Raw genomic sequence first — 18175 nt, forward strand, 5'->3', positions numbered from 1 at the left:
TTATCTCAAAAGTATTCACATGCTAGATACAGAGTTGGCTCCTGACATCTTGGTTTAAAAGACTTTGATCTGAGTTTCCAATGACGTGGAGAAGTGCATTTCACCTCCATTTGTCATCTAGACCAAATCAAAGGCCCCCCAAAGCACTCATTGAGCCAACATTCAGAGCTGCGTGTTCTAAGCCACTTACAAAAACTGTCAGGCTAGCTACCTCTGCAGACCGGGACGATCTTATGAAAAATACAACATACAAAGCAGTTACTTGTTTGTTCTCAAAACATCTCTGAGGAATATAAACAACGGCCAGCTTCACGTCACAAATAGCGCAGCTGCTGTTAAGGAGATTAATAAGTAACTTGCTCCAATAACTTGCTTCTACCTTGTCGCAGAACCTTCATCCCTTAAATGAGGTTTACTGGAAACTCAGGCTTCCGTTAGTGCTGAATGCTGGCCGAATGCTCTGCTACACCTATTAGACCTACTACCAACAAGCAATTTAGCATCGACTCCATGTAGAACTCTGGGCTTACCATGCAGTTGAAAAAGAGTCCTGTTTATGATCTCACGCTTCTTATGCGAACAAATGGACAGACCTCAATTTTGCATCTCCACACCGACCTCCTCTTTTAATTCGGAACTTGACTTTTTAACAACTTTAAACATCAACCTCATAACCCTTCTTTGTTAGCCAAGGAGCTTTACTGTTAGGAGAAAAGGAGAGAATAGGGAGCTAGGAATCACACCTGCTTGGCCATACCTCCCCACAACCATGAAAAGCCATTCTTCCAGGCCAGAGGGAAAAGTGTGGGCTCCTAGAGAGCTGCTGAGGAACCTGCAGAGTCTAGTGGCCAGGAGGTCACTGGGCCCACTCACTGAAGTTTTTCCTTTCTCTGCTACTTGTCCCTGTGTTTCTTTCTCCTTCTGTCCCTACATCAGCCATGTCTCTTGTGTCTTGAGTTCAAGTGCCCCCAAAGAACTGCTCTGTCCAGATCTCACAAGCCTGGTCATCTTAAGTTCCACTGACCAGCCAACAAGCAAATAGCCAAGGGTCAGATCCTTTCTCCTGGTCAATTCACAATGTTCATGGTGGACAGTGGGAAAGGTCAGGAAGTACAGAGAGGGCCAAATGTAAAGAAGTGCGCAGGGCCACTTTTGTCAGCAAGGAACACAAGTGAGCAAGCTTCTGAGAGCTGGCCTAGCTCTTAAATCTATGGGCATCCCCAACTGAACACATGCAAAATGGAGCACATCTTATTAATCTCAAACCAACTTTTAAGGTCTGCATTTCTACAAGGGCATCACCATCGTCCAGGTTCTTCAAGCACATAACACGGGAGGTCTCCCTCATTCACAAATATCCTTGTCTTCTCATAAAGTGGCTGTTCACTATCCTCTATCCTGCATTCTCATTGTCACCCTAGAGAAGACCCTGTGCTTTTTAACCAGGTTTCACCACTTCTTGCCTTTCTTATTCCAACCCAACCAACTTACTGTTTCTAGATTAGGCCTGTAAACAGCTTCCAAAGCTACCACTCCCTGCTTGAAAGTATGGTCTAGTCTTCCCACTCCTCCAGCAAAAATAGGTCCAAAGCCCTAACCCATGCAGTCAACCCACCATAAGGCCTATGTGTACTTACCTAGATGCACCACATTTGGTCCCTGATTATAGCTAAACTCACTCCTGTCTGAAACACAGAAACCATTCTATTTATGCCACTTCCTCCATCTGAGAGTGGTCGTGATCCTCCCAGGGCACCACTTGTCAAAATCCTGTCATTCTCCAAGGTGGATTCTGTCCATTTCACTTTCCCAAATTCCCCGGATAGATGAGCTCTCCCTTGGCCCCACAGCACTTAATTTAAACTTCTAGTACTTTTAGTCCAGTGCTAGATCTATTGGTGTACTGCATACTTGACTTTAAATTCTCTTACTAGCCACACTGAAATTAAAAAGAAACAGGTGAAATTAATTTTAATAATGTTTTAACTTAATAGGCCCAGAATATTAACATTTCAACACATAATATAAAAATGGAGATTTTTTTCATATTAATTCTTCAACATCTATGTATTTTATACTTGGAGCACATCTCAATTTGGACTAGCCACATGTGAAGCACTCAAGTGGCTGCTGTATTGGATAGTGCATGGCTAGCTCTTTCAAGCCCAAAATTGGGAGGCTTGCTTCACTCCCACTCTTACATGCCCATTTAAACTTCATCTTTTAAAAGACTTTATTTATTTATTTGACAGAAAGAGAGCAAGCACAAATAGGGGGAGCAGCAGGCAGAGGGAGAGGGAAAGCCCAATGCGGGGCTCAATCCCAAGACCCCAGGATCATGACCTGAGCCAAAGACAGACACTTAATGATTGAGCCACCCAGGCACGCCTCCCATTTAAACTTTAAACTTTAACACTTGAGGCTAAGGATTATTCCTTCCTTATATTGGTATCTCCTAGAGCAGGAGTCAGAAAACCATAGCCCATGGGTCAAATTGGGCTGCCCACCTTTTTGTAAATAAAGTTTCATTTGAAGATAGCTTTGCTTCTTTATTTACATTTGTCTATGCTGATTTCACATGACAATGGCAAAGCTGAGTATTTTCAACCGGGATCATATGGCCCACAAAGCCAAAAATATTTATTATCTGTTCCTTTATAGAAATGGTTTGCTGACCCCTTTCCTAGAGCAGTGATTGCCAAAGTGTGGTCAGTGGGCCAGCGCTGATCAGCAAACTGTCATCAGTCCAAGACGAGAAGCTTGCATCAGAATGTAAATAATTTTTTTTGTAACAGGACTTTATTAATGAAGAAAATAGTATATTAGATAACAGCTCCTTATCTCACCACGACCATTTAAATGACTTTATTGTAACTTTTGCCATATAATTTTAAAAATTTTATAAGAAAGACATTTTTTAAATTGCTTCTGAGTCTTCAGCTGGCTTAAGGCAGTCTCTCTGACTCATGTCCTGCGTATAATCTCTGTATTTTCTTACAGGATTTGGTTTTGGTTTTATATTTATGCATTTAAACCAACTAGAAGCTTTAATATTATTTAAGCAAGGGCTCCAACTTTACTTCCTTCTATATATCCAGTAGCATCATTTAAACCTAGCTTTTTTCTCACTAAAATGAATGTTCTTTTTCATATAGTAAACCATATACACTAGAATTTATTTTTGGATTCTCTATTGTTCCACTGACCTATTTGTCTCTTTCTAAGTCAATAAGAGATTGAATCAATTAGTCACTTCATAGCTCTATTAGTTACGTATTACCACAAATGTAGAGGCGTAAAACAGCATACAATTATTACCTCCCAGTTTCTGCAGGGTCAGGAATCTGGGCACCGCTTAACTGGGTCTTCTGTTTCAGAGTCTCACATAGCTTCCATCAAGGGGTCAGGAGGCTGCAGTTTCATCCGAGGCCTACAAGGGGAAGGATCTGCTTCCAAGATCACTTGATTGTTGGCATCATTCTGTTGCTTGCAGGCTGCCAAACTGGGGGCCTCGGTTTCTTGCTGCCGGTCAGCCAGAGCTGCCCTCAGTTCCTTGCCATGTGGCCCTCTCCATAGCAGATCACAATATGGGAGCTTACTTCTTCGAAGCCAGCCAGGGAGAGTCTCTCAGGAAGGTAGACATTACAGTCTTATCTAATGTAATCATGAACATGTATTCACATGCATTTGAACATCTTTGTTGTATTCAATTAGAAACAAGTCATAGGTCCTCTCAGACCCAAGTGGAGGAGGTTACATAAGGGCATGAATACCAGGAAGTGGGAGTCAAGAGCAGCCATCTTATAGTCTATCTGCCACAATAGTATATTCTGATAACTGGTAGGGTACCTACTTCCTTTTTCATCTCAATTTCTCTTGATTTTTCAGGCATTTGTTCTTCTATATAAACATTATTATTTTATCAAGTATCACCCTTACCCCTCAAAAAAGTCCTGTCAGGATTCTATTTGGAATGACACTAAACACATTTTTAGAAAACTGGTATTTTTATGATAATAAATCTCCCCACTCAAGTACACAGTGTCCTTTAATCTGTTCAGATCTTATTTTATGACCTTCAATAAAACTTCAGTTTTCTTCATATAAGAGCCTTGTCTTTCTTGTTAGCTTTATTCTAAAGTACTTACTATATCTGTTGCTACTGAGACTGGAATTTTTCCTCTCTCTCCTTTTCTAAGACTTATGCTAAAATAATGAAAAGCAAGTAATTTTTGTAATTTTATCTTGTATCCAATTGGCCACTTTAACAAATTCTCTTAGTTTTTTTTTTTTTAACCAGAATCTATTGGGTTTCTTAGTATACAACAATTGTATCCATGAAAAGATCCAACATAAAGGTTTTTGTTGTTTTTTATTGCATTGGCTAGATAAACCAAAATCATAAATAATCATAGTAAGAAAGAATCCTTGTCTAGTTCCCAACTGACTCAAATGTTTTTAATATCTTATTATTTTTAAAAAAATATTTACTGTTGGTTTTAACATTTATTGAGTGGAAATGATCTCTGTTAATAAAAGAATGGTAGATACTCTACCCTCAAGGAAGTGGTGTATAACTCCCCACTCCTTAAGTGTGATCTAGGCATAGTGACTTTCTTCCAAAGAACACAGTATGGGAAGACGGAAAGAGAGTAACTTTACCATCTCAGCCAGGTAATCAAGGTCAACATCAACAGCAATAAGTCATCTTGATAGTATGCACCCTTCATATGTTGGGATGAAAATGGCACTTAACCTCTGTGGTCTTTTTTCCCAAAACACATAACCCTAGTAACCATGAGAAAAACATCAGACAAATCCCAACAGAGGGACACTGCACAAAGTATATGACTCCTACTGTTGAAAAATTGTCAGTCATCAAAAACAAGGAAAGTCTGAGAAACTGTCATAGCCAAAAGAAGTCTAAATGTAATACTAGTAAATGTAATATAGTAGCCTAAATTGGATATTAGGTAAAAATTCAGAAAATCTGAATGAAGTGTGGACTTTAGTTAATAATGTATCATTCCTGGTTCACTAACTGTAACAAATGTACAATACTCATATAAGATGCTAATAAGGGGAAAAACTGGTTACATGGTATATGGAAACTATGTACTATCTCCACAATTTTTCTGTAAATTCAAAACTGTTCCAAAATTAAAAGTTTACTGAAAAATAATAAGGTAAGTCATCAACACTTCATTTAAGTGACAGATTTATATTTATTTATCCTGCATAAGAATCCTCTTATTTCAATGACAGAGCTAAACTCAGTGACCTAACCTCATCATATCTTTGGTTCCTATTCAAACACTTTTGCAATCCCAGTTCTTTTTGGTAGCAAACTATAAAATCCAAAAAGTTAATCATCCTTGCTTTTCATGATAGGGAGTGTTGTGATCAATTTACTCATTTAACAGACATAGTACCTCCCCATGTGCAAGATATTAAGGAAAAAAAGCAACACACTATACCATAAGGAATAAGATGGCCAAAACATGTGTGCGTCACACTTTACAAAGCACTTGAATGTCATTTAACTTTCAAACACCTGACTAAGGCAGGTAAGCATGGATCTCAATCCTGAAGAGGGAACTGAGGCTCAGAGATACTTATGTGGCTTGCCTGAGGTCACACAGCAAATGTCCAAATCAAGACTTCACATAGGACTGATTTCGAATCCCCTACAAGAGAGGGCAATAGTTAAAAGAATACCAAGTGACTGATACAGTTTAGAATATGAAACAGAAATTGAGTGAAGCAAGAAATCCTCAAATGTTTCATTAGAAATAGAAAATGAACAGAAGTAGTGATGAGAATGTACAATGAACATTTACCACCCACACTCATATTATCAAGCTTCAGGTTCCTTTTCAGTGCAACGGGGTCTACCTTTGGGAAGTCCTGGAACAATCCCTGGAAATCAGAAATTCTCAAATAATCTTTGTGGAACGATTAGAACAATTAACTGACCCAGGAATTCTGTATATCACCATGATGATGTTTGGAGAATGGGACTAAAGTGCGGAAGCAACTTCATTTCTCAGAGAAGCAAGAATTGGTAGTCTGAGGCAAGAATAAAAGTCTCTATACTTCTGGGGAGAGGAAAATTGATTATTCAATAGGTATGGTAACTAGTAACCACCAGCACCCCCTTTTAAACCTATTTGATCAATGGCAATTCACCTCAGTCTAATTATCAATGACAACTCAACTTGCTTCAGGGAACATACTTCTGAAAGCCAATTACAATGACAGTCTCAGAGAATTCAAGGTCAACCAAGCAGCAGCAGACGCACTGCAGTGAACACACTTTTCAGAGTCAATCAACAACAGTCTCACCCAAATGGTTCTAAAGTCAAGGTCAACCACTCATGCCTCTGTAACCAAAGCAACTCCCAAATACGACCACACTTCCCTAAAGGATCAGAAATCTACTTTACTCATAAACTCTCTCTCTCCTACTTTGCTTTTTGTTTCATATATTGGATAATAGTCTAATCTTTTGACAGAGGGCAAACCAGGACTCTTTTTAACTTCTTCTAAGTGCAACTGTGAACAGAAATAGATACACCCTGAAGAAAAGAAACTACTCTAACTCCAAGATTTCAACTGGAGACCTTTGCCAGAGACCAGTTCAGTGGGTAAGAAAAATACGAGATGGGCTACATTTTGCTTGTGGAATCTTCTCAAACTAGCTTTAGCACAACAGATCACGTCACAGAAAAGCATTCATATGGTAAGAATTTATTTATAACAAACTGTATCACAGACCACAGAATCACATCCCAGGAATCAGAATCACCTTGTGACTGGTTTTAAAAAATACATACCCAGGCTGCTCTCCAGATCAATTAAAATCAGGAGATAGGACCACACATCTTTTAAAAGTCCCTTGGTGATGCTGATGAGTACACCTATAGTTAGAAATGAGTAGCAAGGTCTCCCAAAAGTGACAAGGACACTTTGATTTACTCAGAGACACTGGAAACCTAGCTTCAGACTTTGGAGCAAAGCAGAACAAATCAATAAACCAACACCAGATACTCAACAGCTACATATTCCCTAGCAATCTCCAGATCCAGGAGACTCAAGGTGAACCAGGGCTGCTATTATATATTGAGTTCTCTTGGAATCAATAGTTCTCAATCCTACTTGAATAGCTGAATCACCTGAGAGATAATTTAAAAGACAGAAATGTTGGTACCCAACTCCAGACCAACTGGTTCAGAATCTCTTGGGGTGGAGCCTAAGCATATATTTTAGGTCTCCTTAGGCAATCCTGATGGGCACACAGGGTTGAGAATCACTGATCTAGATTGCTCAATTAGTATCTGTACCTGACCCATTCCATCTTCTAGTAAAAGGCACCCACTCTGTCTTACAGAAAGCACTAAAGAAAATCTTGCACAATAGAACTGTGATCCTTAATACTACCACAAACTAGTTAACATGCTTTCATGTTCAACTGATCAAATAACGAAAAGGAAAAACAAAGAAAAACCCTCTCCTATCTTTCCCCCCATGTCCTTTTCTTGATGAATATTGGGGCTCTATATAAAAGAGGCCAAAAATGTGGAGCCAAGAATGAAAAGCCTTCTGTCATGGCAAGGGGGATAACAGCGAAAAAAAAAAAGAAAAAAAATTAAAGATTTATTTATTTTAGAGGTGGGGAGAGCATCTTAAACAGACTCCGTGCTGAGCAAGGAGCCCAGTTTGGGGCTCGGTCTCAACCCCAAGATCATGACCTGAGCCAAAACCAAGAGTCAAACACTTAACCGACTGTGCCACCCAAGCGCCCCCCAAAAAAAGAAATTTAAGAGCAGTAATCCAATGATCTGTTTGCCATGAAGAGAGAACCCAAATCAGAGGATGCTGTAATGGGAACAAAGGAGAAAAAGACATATGAATATATTTTAAAGTGTGCTTTGATTTGGTTTAGCAGTGCATTAGTCACCCATGTCAAGGGTTTGATACATTTAAACAAAGAAACGCAGTCAGAGATGACTTTCAAATCTCAGCACCTTCTGAGGTGCTTACTTAAAACAGTATATAATGCTGAACAGTCAATGACTCATAAGTAATATAGCTCATGGTGGGGTCAAATCAAGAACTCTGGCTATAATTAAAATTGAGGAAAGTATTTCATTCTAATTGGACAAAAATTCCTCTAGTTTCTAAGCAACTACTAAGTGGAAAAGACTTAATGTTCCCCAAATGCTATAAAAGGTAGTGCACATATCTTAACCACATATTGCATATAGGAAGTAAAGTTGATTAAGAAAAGACTGTTCAGATTATAATGTACAAGTCCTATAATAAACATGAAGAGTTATCTTTGTAGTAACAGAAAAACGGCAGAGCAATAACCCATTTAACATCATACTTTGAACTCTGGTGTTTCCACATTAAATTAATATAGCAAAGTCTGAATTAGGTCAGAAGGCACATGGGCCTTCACCTGGTGGGAAGAAATTAGAAGAGCAAAAAAGCAGCAGCAACCTTCACAGCTTCATTCTCATTTATCCAACCGTAGTCCCTGATGGCCATGTGACCTTAAAGAGGATGTGCCTTAGTTAGTCTGTTAAAACCTAGAACACTCCCCTTGACATCCATAAAGCTTTTTAAAAACTGAGAAGTAGATACCAATATCTACTAGAAGAGCCCAACTATTGCCATTTTAGATGCTCTAGTCAATCACTCACAAACAACTATGTATTTAATTAGTACCATACAATGAAGAGATACAAATATAAAGGACTTTCAGTTAAAGATGATGGATTGAACACATCCATTTACCTTGGCTATCTCCCAAAACTTCACTGAAATGACACTAAAAGGATTTTTAAAACCCACAATAACAAAGAGAATGGAAGACGAGACAAATGCAATGACATTTCGGAAGCTGAGAAAAAGCCAGATCTTATGGCAGCTATGAGAAAAGCCAAGAACAAAATATTTGCACACAAGCACCCTCAAAAGGCAGCTTAATGTACACCTGGAACTGGGGATGAAAAAGGGGCTAAAATAAGAAGGATCTGGTAAAAAAAAATATCTTCTGTAAAAGTAATTAGATCCCCTCCAACTTCTGTCTCTTGCCTTTCCCCATTCCAGCATAGGCTGGGATTTATTTTCTAGGGAGGGTGAATAAAACAGAGGGTCTCTGAACTGCGAAACAAAAGCACAGTGGACACAGATTCTATACTTATAGGAGCTTGACAAAGGCTCATATACTGCACATGAAGACATCCAAATTCCTAACTTTTTTCATTTAAAGAGAGGATTTGAAGATGCTTCTGTAGGAGATGTGATCAGACCCAGGGAAAAGACCTAAAGATACTGACCTCGTTTCCAAAACTCAATTGTCCAGCCAAATCACCCAACTTAAAATCAACAAACTCCCATTTCATATAGTAGGAGTTCCAATCAGCTTTTTAGCTCTACTCTTAAACATGTACAGAACAAAGAGCAAAAGTTTATCAGAAATTTGAGGTCTGTAATATGCCAGAAAACAGAGAAGTTTGAAGGAAACCATACAGAAGAAGCAAACTTTTAAAAATCAGTAATATTGCCGGAGGGGTTATAAAAAGAGATTACATTTTTGAAACAAGAGCAAGATGCTAGGAAAGGAATATTCAGATCTCAAAAAGGAGCTCCTAGAAATCAACATATAAAACACAAAATCTAGTGGGAGAGATGTCCCACAAAGTAGAGCCAAAAAGATGAAGAGGTAGGGGCACCTGGATGCCTCAGTCGGTGGAGCATGCAACTCTTGATCTTGGGGTTGTGAGTTCAAGCCCCATGTTGGGTGTAGAGATTACTTAAAAATAAAGTCTTAAATAAAAGATGAAGAGGTAAAAAATAGGAAAGAAAATTAGAGAATCTAAGAGGTACAACACTGAAAGGGAGAATAGGGAAAATGAAAGGAAAGTAATAAAAAAAAAAACAATTCAAGAAAATTTCCCCAAACTGAAGGAACTCAGTTGCCAGATTGAAAGGATCTACAGGAAAGAAATGAAAACAAACACATAACAAGACATATTCTGGTCAAGTTTCAGAGCACCAAGAACGAGTTTCCAAAAATTTTCAGAGAAGGAAAAGCAGAATTTAAGAAGAATTAGAATAAGATTTGATTTCTCAATAGTAATAAAAGCAAGAACATTGGGAGGAGGGGAGGAGACAGCAACACTCTGAGGGTAAATAATTTACAAACTAGAATTCTATACTCAGCCAAACTATCAAATTAAGTACAAGAGCAAAATAAGATTTTCACACCTGAAAGACCTCAAATTATTAACCTACCATGCATCCTTTTCCACAAAGTTACTAGATTTGCTCCACCAAAATGAAAGAACAAACCAAGGAAGAGAAAAACGGGACATATAGGAAACTGAGGATCGAACATAAAAGGAGACTAGGTTCCCCAGGATGATGGTAAAGGGTGATTAAACTGATGCTGGCTCTTTCAAAGGCCCAGAGAACACTAGTCCAGGTTGAAGGTCAGGATGCTCTAGGAGAAGTGTCTCCAATGGGAACAGACAGGATTCATGAAGTGTTTGAACATACTGAGTGAAGATACGCAGCTCTTGGGGAGAGTATGGGGAAACATTAGGGGCAAACATGGAAAAGGATATAAGCAAAGGATATAAAACAAGGCAATTTTAACTACAGGGAAAACAAAAAGCTGTGCAAGCAATCATAATATACACACTAAATGGCTCAGCTGTGAGTAGGCTTACCTAGTGAGTAGGCTTACATTAATGTAACCACTGACTAGTGCAGCCAGAACAATATACAATAATGATAAACAATATATTGGGGTCTACCCCAATACAGAAAGGATGTGAACGTGAGAGAGCTAAATCTTCATCTTCCATAGTGGGAAGACAATATATAACACCTAATACTGAAAAGTTGAGTAGTAGAAGAACAAGGGCATTAGTTAAAAATGAAGCAGCAGCTAGCAAAAGTTGGTAAACATTCTATTGAGATACCTGGCATGTAACTGCCATTTAATGAATGTTTATTGAATTACACTGATATGCAAAATAATAAGTATAAATTTTAGTATGTGCCAAGATTCAAACACTTGGTAAAATGTAGGGAGTGCTCTTTAAGATATTTTTCTCCTCTATTTAACCCAAGGACCTAAACTTTCTGGATGACAAAAGAAAAAAGAAAAATATTTTGACCTTATTCTTTTAAATCCTCCCCAAGAAAGGTTGGTGATGCTTACCCAATGAAAAAAAGAATCATTCCTATTTCACCATAAGAGAATTTGATAGCACTACTGATGAGCTAATTAGGTCCCTGGATAGTCAAAGAAGAAATCAAATCCAATATACGCTGAAATGGAGCAAAAGATATTTCTCTTCACACATTATTTAGTGGATTTAGATGCAGTGGATTAAGAACTCAAAAGAGTGTCTAAAATGCATTAAAAATTATAAATCAAAACAATTTACCTAATAAGTGGCATATTTATAAAGTCGTCCTGCTTGTTGTTGAAATAATTGTATTTGTTGTGAAGAAGAGATATTTTGTTTTGTATTAGGACAAAATAAATATCTTTTTTATTCAAGTTTAACAAATTAAATTCCAATCCCAATTTTAGATTTTAGGTAACTAAAATGTCTGGCAAAGTAGCTGATCACAAAAATATAGTAACCGAACTATCATTAGGATAAGCGATTCTTATATTAAGTCCCGTATCCCATGTTTGTATACATCAATATCAGGAATACATTCAATCAGCGCAGGTAGCCTGAAAAGAACACTGTTTTTAAAAGCCTCCTGATTAAGGTAAATTGAAATAAATAAATGAGCCCAAGAGTAGTCAATAAAATTTCATTTATTCATTCATTCATTAAGTAAATACTTCCTGGGTAAACCTATTATGTGCCAGGCACTGTTTGCTAGTCTTTGAAGCACAGGATAACTTATTCCTAGGTGTGTTTTTTTCCTCTTCTGCTATAAATCTGAAAATGAAACACATAAATCAGGGAAAAGAAAGGATCCATTTACCTAGCATTCAGGTGATGTTACTTACTGGAAGACAAATCATCTTACCCATTTAGACACTATTATATAAAGAACTACCTACCTTTCATCTTCAAAAAAGAATTACAATCCACCACAGAGACTGTTTTTCTTCTCACTTGGGATTGTGTTGAGCACGCTCTGGTATGGTGGTTGCAAACACCGGAAAACACAGTTAGTTTTGCATAAGACTTTATTTTTCTTCATAGGACTTACTATTATGTCAAGTCTAATAGCGTATAGGTTGCAAGCACTGTTAACATTTTGAGCCAGATAATTCTTTGCCGTGAGGGCCTGTCCTATGCTTTATAGGATGTTTAGCAGCACCTGTGGCCTCTATCCACTAGATGCCAATAGCACTCCATCCCCAGCTGTGAACCAAAAGGTCTCCAGACATCGCCAAATGTCAGACGGGTGGGCAATAGGTCCCTGTTGAGAACCACTGCTTTAGAGGAACACCTCAGAAGGGGAGAGTGGGGGGCGCCTGGGTGGCACAGCGGTTGAGCGTCTGCCTTCGGTCGGGGCGTGATCCTGGCGTTATGGGATCGAGCCCCACGTCGGGCTCCTCCGCTGTGAGCCTTCTTCCTCTCCCACTCCCCCTGCTTGTGTTCCCTCTCTCGCTGGCTGTCTCTATCTCTGTCGAATAGATAAATAAAATCTTAAAGAAGGGGAGAGTGGGAAGAAGAAATCTTCCCTAACATTAGATTTCTGCTTGAGTAAATGCTCAGGTACAGCCACCTCTTGATGCTACTGGTCTACCACTATTTTAAGCTCAAATGTCTTCTGGTCCTAAGTCTAAACCGAAGGGAAGAGACGTAGTCCTATTAAAACAATTCACAAGGAACACAAAGGAAACAATTCTGCCTAATCTTCCCTCCATCTTCCACTTAAAAGAACAACGTCATCTTTTTTGTTAATTACCTAACCTAACCCCAGAAGTTTTGACAGATATTGGAGTACCTACTATGTGCCAGACATAGTTCTAGGTGCTAGAAAAAGATAAATTTCTCAACTGTATTTCCTGAATTGATAAATCACTCTAATAAACAGCATTTTATTCATGATCTTGGATTTGGCAAAAGATTCCTAGATATGACGCTGAAAACACAAGCAAGGCAAGAAAAATAGGTAAATTGGACTTTATCAAAATAAACTTTTGTACTTCAAAGGACACCATCAAGAAAGGGAAAAGGCAATGCACAGAATAGGAGAAAATATTTGCAAATGATATATCCAATAAGAGTCTTAAATCAAGAATATATAAAGGACACTTGCAACTCAATAACCCACATAAAAAATGGGCAAAGGATATGAATAGACATTTCTGCAAGAAAGATATACAAATGACCAAAAGCACATAAAAAGATGTTCAGCATCACTAGTCATCAGGGAAATTCAACTCAAAACCACAATGAGATATCTATGAGGATGGTTAGAATCACAAAGTCAGATAGTAACAAATGTTGGTGACAATGTGGAGAAATCAAAACCCCCATACACTGCTGGGGGGGGATAAAAAATGGTGCAGTCACTTGGAAAACAGTATGGCAGGTCTTCAAACAATTAAACATAGAGTTACTATATGACCCAGCAATTCCCAGCAAAGAGATCTGAAAATATACATTCACACAAACATTTGTACGTGATCATTATAGCAGCGTTCACAATATCCAAAAGGTAGGAACAACCCCAATGCCCATCAACCAACAAACGGATGAAAGAACCGTGATATAGTCATACAGTGGAGTATTATTTGGCAATAAAAAGAAGGAACATGGAGGAATCTTAAAAATATTACATTAAGTGAAAGAAACCATTCACAAAAGACCACATACTATATGATTTATATAAAATATTCAGAATAGGGAAATCTACAGAGACAAAGTAGATTAGTGATTGCTTGGGGAGGGGAGGGTGGGGGGATGATAGCTAAATGGTATGGAGTTTCTTTTACAGGTAATGAAAATGTTCTAAAATTGACTGGGGTGATGGCTGCATGTATCTGTGAATATACTAAAAACCAATGAACTGTACATTCTTAAAAGGGTGAATTATATGGTACGTGAATTATATTTCAATAAAGCTGCTTTTTAAAAAAGCAACCAGCATTTAAAGTACAATGGAAAACAGGACAGTTGGACAATACTTTATTAATGAGAATGTCTTATTTAAAATAACCTCGGATCTGGAGAGATCTCATTCTTTTGGTTGTGAAATGACTGAATGTTATTTAAACTACTGAAAATGCTCCAGGTAAACATTTTATTTAAGATTATAAAAACTTAGAACGCAGGCATCAAGAACTTCAGAGGACATAAAATGTAGTGTTTGTTTAAGATGTATTAGGGGGCATTAATTAATTATATGCACGGGGTGGGGCGCGGGAGGTAAGCAAGAAGAATTAAAGAGACAGATGAAAAGCCTCCGTCTAGAAGACTCCCTTCTTCACCAGCCTGCAGTGATGCTGGAAGAACAACACTCCATATATACTGTAAATCTTATTTTTCAGGAAGCTAAAAATAATCACCCATATGATTTACTCCAGTAACAAATAAGAAGTCAAGTAAATACTAAAGTGCCAAACACAGAGATTTAAGGAAATAAATAATAAACTAAACCAGGAATGGCTACTAGAAAGTTTCGGCAAAAATGTTCAACCTGTGTCGTTTTCAGTCCAAAGTCCGTTTCTGTGTCTGCCTTGTGTGATATACCAGTTAATCTAATCCTGTCTCACTGCAGAGCTCTTGGAATATCTGGTCCCCAGTGTCCACAGTTCCCCGACCTGAAGAATCACCAATGCCAGTGACAAGGAAATGCCCGCGGCGGTCGGGGGCATGCATTAGAGATTTTTTTTTCATCCTTAATAAATCTCAGCTTCTGCCTTGGTCATTACAAACAGTTGGTCATTACAAACAGCCTAGTTCACCATCAACCTAAGTCTGGGTACCTCACACAGTACTATGCCAGGTTTCAAGCCAAAATTAGGCCTAATTGGGGCGGGGGGGGGGGGCACAGAGAAAAACAACCAAAGGCGGGATTAGCTTTTTCTACAGAGCCTCAGGTTTCAAAATGAGTGCCTTGAAAGGTGAAATGACCCAAATTACTGGGGAGGAGGGGTAGGTGGTAAGAGACATTTATTCTCCTGCAGGGTGGCTGTGGCTTGATGTGGAAATGGGGAACTTGGGGAGGGGGTTTCTACATGGAAAGAGAAACAACAGGGAACAGTCTTTAGGTACCACCCACCCCTCCAAGTGAATCACTGCAGTGTCAGCCCCGCACTGATTCCACGAATTGCCAAACAGGATGAGGTAAGGCACAAGCCTTGTCCCCCCCCCTCCTCCAGCTACCCCCGCGCGCATAAGGGCGCATCCCTCCTCGAGGTGCACCACGCAGCCCCCCGAGGCCTCAGCTGAGGGGATGACGTCACCCTTCTGCATTGAGCTTCAAGGACTGGGAGCAGCACTGGTTAGATGGGGAGTAGAGTTGGGGCGCTATTGCTGTCACCAAGTGGCGGGGGTCTTCCCTCAGGACTCTGCGGATTGGGTTCGCGCAATAACAGACCAGATGAACAGCGGAGGGGTGGAGAGGAGTGGGAAAAGGAAAAGACCCACCTCTTGGGTCCCCGGGGAAGCTCAAAGATGCCCTTAGTTTATGTAAGACCCTCTCCCCTCTGTGCGTCTCCGCGCGACGGTAGCTCCCTCTCCCCAGCAGTGCGCTTGGGGGGCTCTGGTCGCCCTTGCCCAGCCAGGCAGGCACAGGGCTCCTGGCACCTCCCTCTCGCAGCCCCGCTGGGTTGGGAATAACCGGGAATCTGGGATCAAACCCAGTGCTCCCGCACCCTCTCCCAGCCAGGTTAGCTCCTAGAGCCACCTCGAACAGGCTGGTAAGGGAGGTCGGGGAGGGTTGTCCAGAGAGGGAAACAGATGAATAAACCCTCAACTTTCCCTAGAGGCTGACCCTATCACGCGAGCTTAAAAAAATAAATCAGTGCATTAAAACAAATTTGGGAAAGGTCGACAACCTGCAGTCACCGCCACCACGCAACCCCTTGCAGCCTGCACCGGGCGGGGTCCAGGGTCCAAGCAGCCCCAAGCTTGCACCCCGCCATCCTGCAAGCCCCAGCCCAGCCCCCTGAGCCTATCTCCTTAAGGAGGGGACCGAGACGAGATTTTTGGTTTGGGTTTTTTCCCCCTCTTTTCCTTTCTCCAAGCATCACTAAAAGGATTGACGGCCGGAGGCCCGGCCACCCGCCCGGCTTGGCCACTCACCCAGAAAACGAAGGAATAGATGATGAGGAGGGTTTTGAGACAGGTTATCACAGGTTTGGTCTCCATTCTCCTCGATGCCATACTACAGAGCTCCGGCGGCGGCGGCGGCGGCGGCGGGCGGCGGGCGGGCGCGCGGGAGGGGGGAGGAGGCGGGGCGGGGCGGGGCGGGGGCGCGTGCCGCGAGAGGCCCCGTGCGCGCGCAGACGAGGCCGTGCGCGTGCGTGAGCGCGCAGTCCGCGGGGCGCCGATTTAAGGAGCCGGGCGGGCAGCGACTGCGCATGCTGAGAAGGCCGCCCGCGCCGGCAAGCCCGCGCAGGCTCAGACCCCCAGGCCAAGAGCCCGGCAGGGCCGCGGGGAGGGAATGGAAGGGGTCGGAGGTCAGCGCAACCTCTTCCAGGCCGCCATGGGCACGTAAGTTTCTGTTTGATGCACAGTAGGGCTTTACATTTGCAGGACTGTCTGCACCTGGCGACACGAGCTTTATTGGTATCCCCGAAAAGCAGTCACGTTTCTGCATTTAGGCGCCCCACCAGGCCTTCTCAGATGGAAGTGGCCCAATAGTCGTGTCCTTGGAACAAGCCGGCCTGTCTGTGCCAGGAACAGACTGTGACAGGTGGCCGGAGATACAGCTGGAGGGATGGTCAGGAACCTGGGAGCTCAGACACCCCAAACCCTCGCCACCACAGGAACACCATTTTTTAGAGGTCCTCACATTTTGAAATGGTGCCATACGACAAATTTCTGTATGGAGTACCATTCTTTCTGTACGTAAAATGTTTAGCATATAACAGAAAAAATGTTTAAAGCGCCTAAGAACCATTTTTCCCTACCTGACAAGTTCAAACCACCCCGCACCCAGGAAAGAGAGGGTTTTATCAAGGTCAAAAAATAATGTTCGAAAACAATTCGGAAGTTCCTCAAAAAGCCAAACATAGAGCTACCATATGACCCAGCAATTCTCCTAGATATATACCCAAGAGATTTGAAAACATGTTCACACAAAAGTTTGTACAGGAATGTTCGTAGCATTATTGTAGCCCCAAAGCAGGAACAACTTTAATGTTCATCAGTTATGCATGGATAAACATAATGTAGTAAATCCATTCAATGGAAAATTATTTGGCCACAAAAAGGAATGAAGGACTTATACATGCTGCATGTATGAACCTTGAAAATCTGCTAAGTGAATGAAGGAAGCTAGACACAAAAGACCAGTGTTGAATGATCCATTTATAGGCAATGTCCAGAATAGACAGATCCACAGAGACAGAAATAGAGGTTGCAGGGGGAGGGGTGGCAGGGATAAGGAGTGGCTGTTAATGAGTAGGGGGTTTCTTTTTGGAGTGACAAAAATATTCTGGAATTCGATAGTGGTAATGATTGCACAGTTTTGTGAACCTACTAAAAACCACTGAATTGTACACTTAAGAAGGGTGGCTTTTATGACATGTGAATTATATCCCAATAAAAGAGTAATGTACACTCCACCCAGATTTCCTGTGGCTGGTTTGTAGAGGAACACACAGTACAGATTCTGTGGGAGATTTAGCTTGATTCCTGAGAGATTTTGCAGTCAAAATAGCAACACTATCACAGGCTAACTCTATCATGGATGATGTTAAAGACACCTTTTGTGAAAGAGCAAAAAACAGTCAATAGGCTTGAGGAAAGCCTGCCAAGGTCAGTTGTTGCAGGAGTAATTATTACCTCCAGTAAGTTGTACATGGTCCCAGGTCAGTGAGGTCATTGTATAAACAGGACACAAACAGGAGGAAGAGGAGAAGCTGCTTAAGGAAATGACCAACCATAACAAAAGGATATGTGGGCATAGAGGGGAGTGGAGAGGAATATGTGTGCAGGTGAAA

The 18175-nt window shown here is 40.7% G+C and overlaps 1 protein-coding gene across 1 annotated transcript in view; it reads right to left on the reverse strand.

The window, feature by feature from the left end:
* The window catches only part of TSPAN7 (tetraspanin 7), a 122499-nt gene extending 106049 nt beyond the window's left edge, over positions 1-16450 (reverse strand). The window contains exon 1 of the mRNA XM_045791626.2: positions 16311-16450. Coding sequence (XP_045647582.1) covers positions 16311-16391 — 81 coding nt within the window. The 5' untranslated portion in view covers positions 16392-16450. The remainder of the gene's footprint in view (positions 1-16310) is intronic.
* Positions 16451-18175: the final 1725 nt, after the last annotated feature.

This window comes from Ursus americanus, chromosome X (assembly GCF_024610735.1).
Source record: "Ursus americanus isolate L20-20 chromosome X, mUrsAme1.1.p, whole genome shotgun sequence".
Classification (NCBI taxonomy): domain Eukaryota; kingdom Metazoa; phylum Chordata; class Mammalia; order Carnivora; family Ursidae; genus Ursus; species Ursus americanus.